We start from the raw sequence: 8,570 nt of genomic DNA, 5'->3' as shown, positions 1-8,570 counted from the left end.
CATCCATAGGCCCTTAACTTCTAATACCAGATCCCAGCAGCATTCTTTACCACTGGCTTGCAGGATCTGTTCTGTTCTGCTTTTTAATTTTTTCACTTATCTGTCCCCACAGGAAGTTCCACTGTTAACTAAGCCTGAGCTAGTTGTCAAAGCTCCTTTTATAGCCAGTGGAGATGCATAGTCTTTGAGGGCAAATCATCCCATTTATCTTTGTCACTGAAATATCTTTTCTTCTTGCTCTTCAGTGGAACAGAGTGATCTCATTTAGGAATTCTATTTCTTACTCCACCGACTTCTTGCTTAAAATACTCGGCTCTGTGTGAAAACTCACTGTCTTCACTCCCCAACACCCATGGTGGGGATACTTTTACTCCCTTTCACATTTTGCTGCTTGAACCTTCTGCCCATCAAAATCAACTTTTTAATAGTCATTGCTTCAGTTAAAAGAAGAGACTTAATCCATTCTGGAAATGTATTCATACATAGTATTCCACACAGAAAAGAAATTGCATTAAGTCTTTACCCAGGCTTTTTACTAAAAATGCTCTCTCAGTTTCACCTAATCAAATGATTCATTTTCTGTCTTCTCTAAGTTATGCAGTGAAACAAGAACAGCTAATGCTATTCTTAAGTCATTACTGTGCAGACTGCGTGTACTTATCCATAGTTACTGCTTGAAAGTTTCAGTAAGTAAAACTTATACGGACAATCATCTCTGTGAAAGAAGTGTATTAATCCCACACTGTTATTCTTCGAGATACACTCCACATACACTCCATGACCTTCCTCATTATTAGAGGTTTCTTACCTGTCTGAGTTCTGAATTGGTAAAACAAGTCTTTGCTGTGTTAACTCTGTGGTGTTGGAACCCGGGTGTTTCTGCTTGACTGTCCTCGAAGGACACACATACTGCCTTCAGAAGGATATATATATATAATGGAAAGCTGACCATAGCTTCCTAACTTCAGTCACTGTACAGCAGGTAATCATTCCTCCCTAGTTCAAATCTTAAGTCAAATTTTTATCATATGGTAGGCATTTTGATGGGCCCAAATAACAGAACTGGAGTGGAAAGGGAAGTCCCAGAATATCGTTCTTATCTGCTCAGTAGCACAAAAGATGAGACAGTACGTGATGAGATGAGCACAGTAAAAACTTTATAACTTAAAAATTTATCCAGAGCGATGGCTCATTCATATATGGTTCTATAATAGGATTAGGGGAATAGTATTAATTTTCATTCTGTGTTTGTGTAGTACTCAGTACATGAAAGGACTTTATTCCTTGCTTCTGCCCATACCTATTTCCTTTACTTCTTTCAAGTAACAATAATTTCACATTACATTTCCTTTAACAAAAAGGATTTCAAGCATAATCTGTCACACTGCCTCAAGAACTAAAAGTGGTCGATCTTAACCTTTATTAATTAAAGCTGTTTTCTCGTAACAGTTGACAGCGAGCGAAAGGTTTGAGCTGTCCAGGCTAAAATTCAAGCTAAAAACCAATCGGTGGTCTTCCTTTCACCTATGGTGCGAAGTAACTCTAGTTACTACATTATTTAATTCCGCACCAAAAAAACATATAAACCTGCTTTATCATTTTAAATACTGCTCCTTTTCCCGTCCGAGAGGGAACGTCCGCCGGGACCGCGGCTGTTGCCGCTGTCCCGGTGAGGGCGGCCCGTCCCCACGGCAACGCCGCCGGCCATGGCGGGGCGCGGCCACGTCCAACCGGGCCGAGGTGAGGGGCGACCTCGGGCGGGCTCCTTGCGACCCCCGGGCTCCCGGCACCGGGCTCCCTGCTCCCTCCCGCTCCCTCCCCAGCCCTTGCCCCGGGCTCCCCGCAGGGCCGAGGCGGCCCCAGGCCCGGGCACTGCGGCGGCCCTCGGGCTCTCCAGGCTGGCCGGGGGGGTCCCACACCCTCCTTTCCGCCATTCAGAGACAGCGCCGGGGGGGTCACGGTGGGCTTAGGTGTGTCCGCCTGCACAGGGGGTTTTAACGGGGGGAAACCTTTTGTTACAGCCTCAACAGGGGCCTTCTGCTCTCTGCTCCCAGCATTTCAATAGCACCCGGAATTAATTAAGGTGAAATGAACTGTGCTTGCACCTGACTTCCTTATTTCTTTAAAATTTTCGAGTTGTCTTGTTCAAGTCCCCCTTCCCCACTTCGGGGATTTTAACCAGTTAAATGAATCTAATAATTACTGGATATGTTTGTTTGAAATTACAGCGGCATTTACCATTTGAGAGCTCAGTTTGGCCATTCTGTGTTGGTGTCTCTTTGCCAAGGTGGACTCCTGTGATAAGTGTCCGAGACCATGGGAGCGGCATTGGAGAGGGCGGCTCAGTGGACTGCTGCTGGCTCTGGAACCGGCACACTCGAAATCACCCCTTTGAACGAATCTCTTTTAAATCAGATTATTAAGTTTGCAGAGGAATTCAGCACTAAACATCCCGAGGAAGCAGCGTTTGTCTTCAGAGAGCCCCTTGAGTGGAAAACGCAGTTGGACTCTTCAGTATTTGGAAAGGGTTATGTGATCAAGTAAGTGAATTGCAGTGTGTTTTCAAATGCAGAAGGTGAACTATGAAGCAAAATTGTGCTCACTTAGCATAAAGCAAGCCTTAGTGGCTATGGGTGGGATTTTTATTGATATATATTGAAAATTTTGAGCTAAAATTTGAAGTGCTTCTTTTTGAGTTTGAGACTATTCTATCTCGTTTGTGATGCAGACCTGGTAAGTTAGTGATTCTTGCAACTTGAACTGTCTATTCCTAAGACTTTTCACAACATGTGTCTAACTGTGATTAACCACGTGATTTCTCTTTGCGTTAGGAGTGACTCCCATGTGGTGAGTTGCCCTTGGTTGCCAGGTGCCCAGCAAGCTGCTCTATCACTCCCTTTTCTACACTAGGTAGGGGAGAAAGAAACAATAAAAGGCTCATGGGTCGAGATAAGGACAGGGAGAGATCACTCACCAGTTACTGTCTTTGGCAAACCGGACTTGACTCACAGAAATTAAATTTACTACCAATTAAAAGTCAGAGTAGGATAATGAGAAATAAAACTGACTCTTAAAACCTTCCCTCTTCCTCCCACATCTACCTCTTCTCAAGCTCAACTTCACTTCTGATTTTCTCTACCTCCTCATTCCTGAGTGGCACAGGGGGATGGGGGATAAGGATTGCGGTCAGTTCATTACACATTTTTCCCCAATGCCCCTTCCTTCTCACACTCTTCCCCTGCTACAGTCTGGGGTCCCTCCCACAAAACAGTCCTTCCCAAACTTCTTCAATGTGAGTCCTTCCCACGGGCTGCAGGTCTTCATGACCTGCTCCAACATGGGTCCCTTCCATGGGGTGCAGTCCTTCAGCACCCGCTGCTCCAGCATGGGTCTCCCACAGGGTCACACATCCTGCCAGCAAACCTGCTCCAGCATAGGCTCCTCCCTCTGTGGGTCCACGGTCCTGCCAGCAACCTGTTCTAGTACAGGCTTCCCATGGGGTCACAGCTTCCTTTGGGCCTATCCACCTGCTGATTTGCAATGAATAAATTGGTTTACCTTGGAAGTTTTTTAAAATATTGTTTAAAGAAATTGTATATGCTTTATCATGTAAAGCTTGAATAACATTTAAGATTCTTCTCAATTAAAGTTATTATTTTAAAAATATATAATTTAATTTTTCTAGTGAAGCAGCTGTTCAGTCTGAAGCCACAAGCAGAGATGGCCAACCATTGCTTCTTCTCTCGGCATCAACTCTCAGAGTTCGCAGTTTTGACCAGCTGTCCCGTTTGCTACAAATTGCTATGGAAAAAAAGTTAAAGGAAGCACAAGCATGCCTCGAAGGTTTCTTTTCTTTTTTTTTTTTTTAAGTCTTTCCTCATTCTTAAAATGTTTTCAGCAATTTATGAAATGTGCAGAAAGAAATATATGCCTTCATTTTAAGTATGTGAGAAGGTACTAATTCATGAAGGTGGCTAAAGGTGCTGATCCAGACCTTAATGAAGTTTCTATTTCTTGTTTTATTTACATAGAAATTAATAACAGAGAAATCTGGAATAAAGTTAAAATAACGTTGTTGAATCTCATATACAAATTTTTGTATACTGAGCAACTTCCCAGCGATGACAGTAGGCTTAAATTTCTGAAAAAAAAAGTCTTCTTTGAGGCTAATAACAGTTTTTCCTACATATGTAGTTTAATATTCCTTTAAAGTGTTACATCCTTAAAAAACAGCCAAAGAAAAAATTATATGCATAAGACATTCTTACCTGTATGAGGTTCACAATGAGCATTTCCAGATTCCTCCTTCTCACAATGGGTTTAAAATATAGGTATGAGCACTTCTACCATGTCATCTTCAAGACCCAGATTTTCAAACTGACAAGAAGACTCTTGATATGCTAAACTGGATATCCTCCTCCTACCTGGAGGTAGAAGAGATCAGTGATATTCTATTGTGATATTAGTAGAAATTGCATCTGCAGTACTAAAATATAAATGCGTAAACTGGATCAAACTTCAGATCTATCTGATCCAGGGCCCTGTCACTGACAGTGGTTAACCATGAATACTAGGGAAGAATAATATGACCAGTGTATCATGCAGAGCCATTCACAGATGCATGGGACTTCATTTGCAGCAACAGAGCAAAATGGATTTGTAAAATACATTGACATATAGTTATGTCACTGTTTACCCAAAAGAACAGCTGGCATAGCTGAGGAAGTAATGGGGCCATTGGGAATGCTGCTAGAAAAGCTTAAAGATGTTCTTTACACTAAATCATATTTCCAAAATGATCAATTTTCAGTGAGTTAAGCCCATTGATTTCCTGTTTTGGGAATCAGCCAGGCATATTTTTGGGAAACAGGACTGTTGATAAAGGGAACTATTTAATATTCACCCCTTGGTTAAATGAATCTTAATATTTGCTGTAAAAAGCAATTGGTTTGTTAAGAAAAATTTCTTTTTGTCCTTAGTGTTATCGTGTTCTTAAAAGTACATTTAAAATTGCAATAGAGGGATATGAAAGAATAAATCACACAGTAATGTTTGATGAATAACTGGGAACGTTATAAAGTTCATACTGTAAATTAATAGCATCAAAATCATGCAGCAATTGAAACAAAAGATGTTTGTCTCATCCAATCATTTTAAACATAGTTGCACATTACATGATTCTGTTTCATGTTTACAGCTAACAGAGATCCTATAGTGAAAATTCTTGGCCCTGAATATGCGACTGTTGAAGGAGAAGATACGTCCATCTTGCATTTATTTGACAAAGTGAAAAAAGGTTATGACCCTGAAACAGAGATGAAAATGAAAATCATTCTTCTTCTTCATCAGCTGGATTTGCAACTGCTTAATAGTTCTTTGAAACAGATTTCACAGTAAGTGCATTTCAAGTGGAAGCTAAACATCTCAGCCAGTGCATTTTTTTGTTTTATTGTTAAATTAGATTGGTTTCAACCCACAGCATGTGTTTTTGGTGTGATATAAAGAAATTAATGGAAATAACTTTCACTATTCACTAAGTTATTGAAAAAACAATTTTTTATGAAGATTTTTCTGTAGGTGTGGGTATGCAAGTGTATGCCCACAAGTGTGGTTTTTTTATTGCATATGTTTTGCATTTTGTTAGCAAATTGAAGTCATTTGTACAAACAACAAAGTTACAGTCAAATATTTTCAAGGAACTGTTTATTTCTTCATGGAACTGTATTAAGTGTTTCATTGAGTCTGTTTCATAGTTACAAGGACTTTGTATTAGGTATGGAACTAAAATTTCACTGAACTATAGAAAAAATTAAGAAATACTATGAAAGATGACCCATTTTTATATTTTTGTTGCTACTAGTAAGACTCAATGTAAAATAAAAAAATCGTGCAATATTTTCTTCATTTCTCTGAGCACATCCTTTTGATGAATACATTTTAAACTATTTTCTATTAATTGCAGAGGTGTTAGACTAAATCCAGCTGCTGTAAACAGTGAAGTGAATCTTCTCAAGAATTTCTCTGGGAAAGGAGAAGATACAGTACTGGAATCACTGGAATATACATCAGGTCTAGATCATATCTCGTGTTTACATAGACCGTTATTAAAGTACTTGATTTCTGTCTGAAATTTTCTGGATTAATTTCAGTAACACATTTAAAGTGTTTATTTCTACTATAAAGTTATAAAGTAAAATAAAAAGTATTTTCAGACATGCAATGCTGTTCTTCAGCCTTTACATACAGAAATAAAGTCCCAGTTATGTGAATATCTTCAGTGGAAGTAGAGGAAGTGAACTGACTCCCTGATCCTGAAGAGTGCTAAACACAGTTGTGGTTCTTGGTTGGATTGGACCAAGGGTCACAGAGTTTTGCACGATTAATACCTAACAGTATGAATTCTTAAGAGTAACAAATTGTTTGGGGATTTTATTTGTATACGTGTTACATTAATCATCAAGCATAACTATTAAAAAATACTTTTAAACTGGATAAAACCACTAATGCTGATTGGTTACAGATTATGTGTTTGCTAATGGATGCCGAGCTCCTCCCTGGAGACAAGTGCATGGAGACATTTGTTATTTAGTCATCAAACCACATGACACTGATCCTTTGTATATCACTTGCAACACAGCAGGAGTGTTTTTAAATGGGGTAAGTAATAATACAGGATGCCATGCAATAATGATTATTGTTTTGTGCTAAAATCCAATCTCAGTCGGGTTTGGGGTAGTGGTGTTGGGGCTCTAAGACCTGCAGAGCTCATGTTTTGGTGCAGGAAGAGAAGCCACAGTAATAAATGTGTGGAAGTTTTTCCGTATGTTTTGAGTGCTTTTTCAAAAAGTTTTATACCAGGAGTGTATTCTGCACTCTTTCCTAACAATGTTTGATTGGTCTTTAAATGTACTCAAGCAGTTCTTGACAGTGTTCCTGTTTAAAGGTACTGGGGGACTCGATGCCTCTTTAGTGCCTCATTGCTCTTGATCTGAAGTGTGATATTGTTGTGTGGCTAATAGAGCTTGCTTTTGTCTTTTTATAAATGATAAAGCAGTTCTTTCTCCTTTCAGTGGAAGCTTTTTAGAAATTATTTATCTCTTCTCCTTTTCATTTTGGTTACCTTTTTCCTTTCAGATAGGTTTTATTTAGGCATATTAGCCCCTTATGTGTGTTAAGCAGTTACCAGAGCTCTTACAGTCATTTTGAAGACAGACTGATGTCCATCAGGCATAACTACACAAATTGATTTCCTAAGAGTTAAAAAAATCTGGGGAAATTTTGACTTGGCACATTTTTAATAAATGAAGCTTATAAAGCGCAGTCAATCAGGTCACATAATTTTCTGATCCATTTAGACATCTGCCATGCTGCACTAGAAGCTTGTATTTAGTTGGTGGTTTGCCATAAGCCATAAATTCATTTCAGTGGAACTACACACGGTACAATTTACTGATAATTGCCTGCAAAATTCCATGTGAGATCTTCGTCATATATAGGGATCCATGGGGATGATCCATACATCTTTACAAAGCATTGGTGAAATTTGATGGACTCTTCTGAGCATGAGACTTCTGTACCTAATTCATTACAGTATGACCTTTGTGCTTTAGCAGTATTTTGTGATGCAAATTAAATTACCTGTGTAAGGCAAAGCTATTAATAATTTAAAATGTATTCTTTTTTTAAGGGTCAGCCAAAGGGTAAAGAGCTTGACTATGAAAGAAAAAGTGATGTATATAAAGATATAGTCACATTTTTAAGAGAGAGATCACCTAGATTTGTAGAAAATATGGCTAAACAGGTATGTATTTACTGATACTGGGTGTATCTTCTAATTTGTACAAGTGTACATTGTTAAGAATTACATTATAAACCTAGCTGAACGTTTATGTTCTTTATCTAAGATGATTAAATGAAGAATTTTAATGGCTGAAATGCATTTATTATTTTTTCTTTGGATTTGTTTCAGTTTCTGCTGAATATGTTTCTTTTGTAAATAGCAAATAATACACCATTCATGTATTGTTCTGTCGTACCTTATGGTGGGGTTTGAATTACATGTGAGGCCAGCCTCTAATTTTGCTTGAAATGTTTTGCTGGTCTTCTGGTGTTGTTCTTTACGGAGCACTGGAAATACTAAAGCAGGAAAATATGATATCCTTATGGGAAAGGTCAACTTTTTATGACAATATTTTTCTGTTATCAAAACCACTTAAACTTTTATCTTCATACTTTGTAAACTAAAGATAAATAATAGCTTGACTTTTTTTTAGTGAGAACTGTCTGATTTAAATATCAGAGTTGGGAGTTAAGCATCCAGCTTACACACTATGTCTTGCTTCAGCCACTATAAAATGCAAATGTTTTGGCTTTAATTTAGAGTTCTATATAAGCTAGAACCACACAGTGCCACTACAGTTTTATTGATTTGTCATTCCTGACAAAAACTTTTTTTTTTAGATTTCTAGTGTAGTTATAACAGATTAATAACTTGGTGGTAAAATTCATTACAGGCCAAAACCTGCCAAAAGTTTTATCGTGATTATTTATATGCAACTTTATTTATTCAA

General features: G+C 38.3%; 1 protein-coding gene across 3 annotated transcripts in view; it reads left to right on the top strand.

Annotated features, from left to right (window-relative positions):
• The first annotated feature begins 1,658 nt into the window (after positions 1–1,658).
• Positions 1,659–8,570, top strand: part of ARMC4 (armadillo repeat containing 4) — a 79,885-nt gene continuing 72,973 nt past the window's right edge. Inside the window, exons 1-7 of one of the 3 annotated variants that reach the window (XM_027686953.1) lie at positions 1,659–1,740; positions 2,229–2,540; positions 3,686–3,843; positions 5,198–5,393; positions 5,963–6,069; positions 6,521–6,657; positions 7,688–7,801. In XM_027686953.1, coding sequence (XP_027542754.1) covers positions 2,317–2,540; positions 3,686–3,843; positions 5,198–5,393; positions 5,963–6,069; positions 6,521–6,657; positions 7,688–7,801 — 936 coding nt within the window. In that variant the 5' untranslated portion in view covers positions 1,659–1,740; positions 2,229–2,316. Of the gene's footprint in view, positions 1,741–2,015; positions 2,084–2,228; positions 2,541–3,685; positions 3,844–5,197; positions 5,394–5,962; positions 6,070–6,520; positions 6,658–7,687; positions 7,802–8,570 lie in introns of those variants that run through there. The other 2 variants (XM_027686955.1, XM_027686954.1) reach the window with 2 other exon arrangements.

This window comes from Neopelma chrysocephalum, unplaced genomic scaffold (assembly GCF_003984885.1).
Source record: "Neopelma chrysocephalum unplaced genomic scaffold, ASM398488v2 Primary Assembly neopelma1_72, whole genome shotgun sequence".
Classification (NCBI taxonomy): Eukaryota; Metazoa; Chordata; class Aves; order Passeriformes; family Pipridae; genus Neopelma; species Neopelma chrysocephalum.
This window is presented reverse-complemented; position numbering and strand designations above follow the sequence as displayed.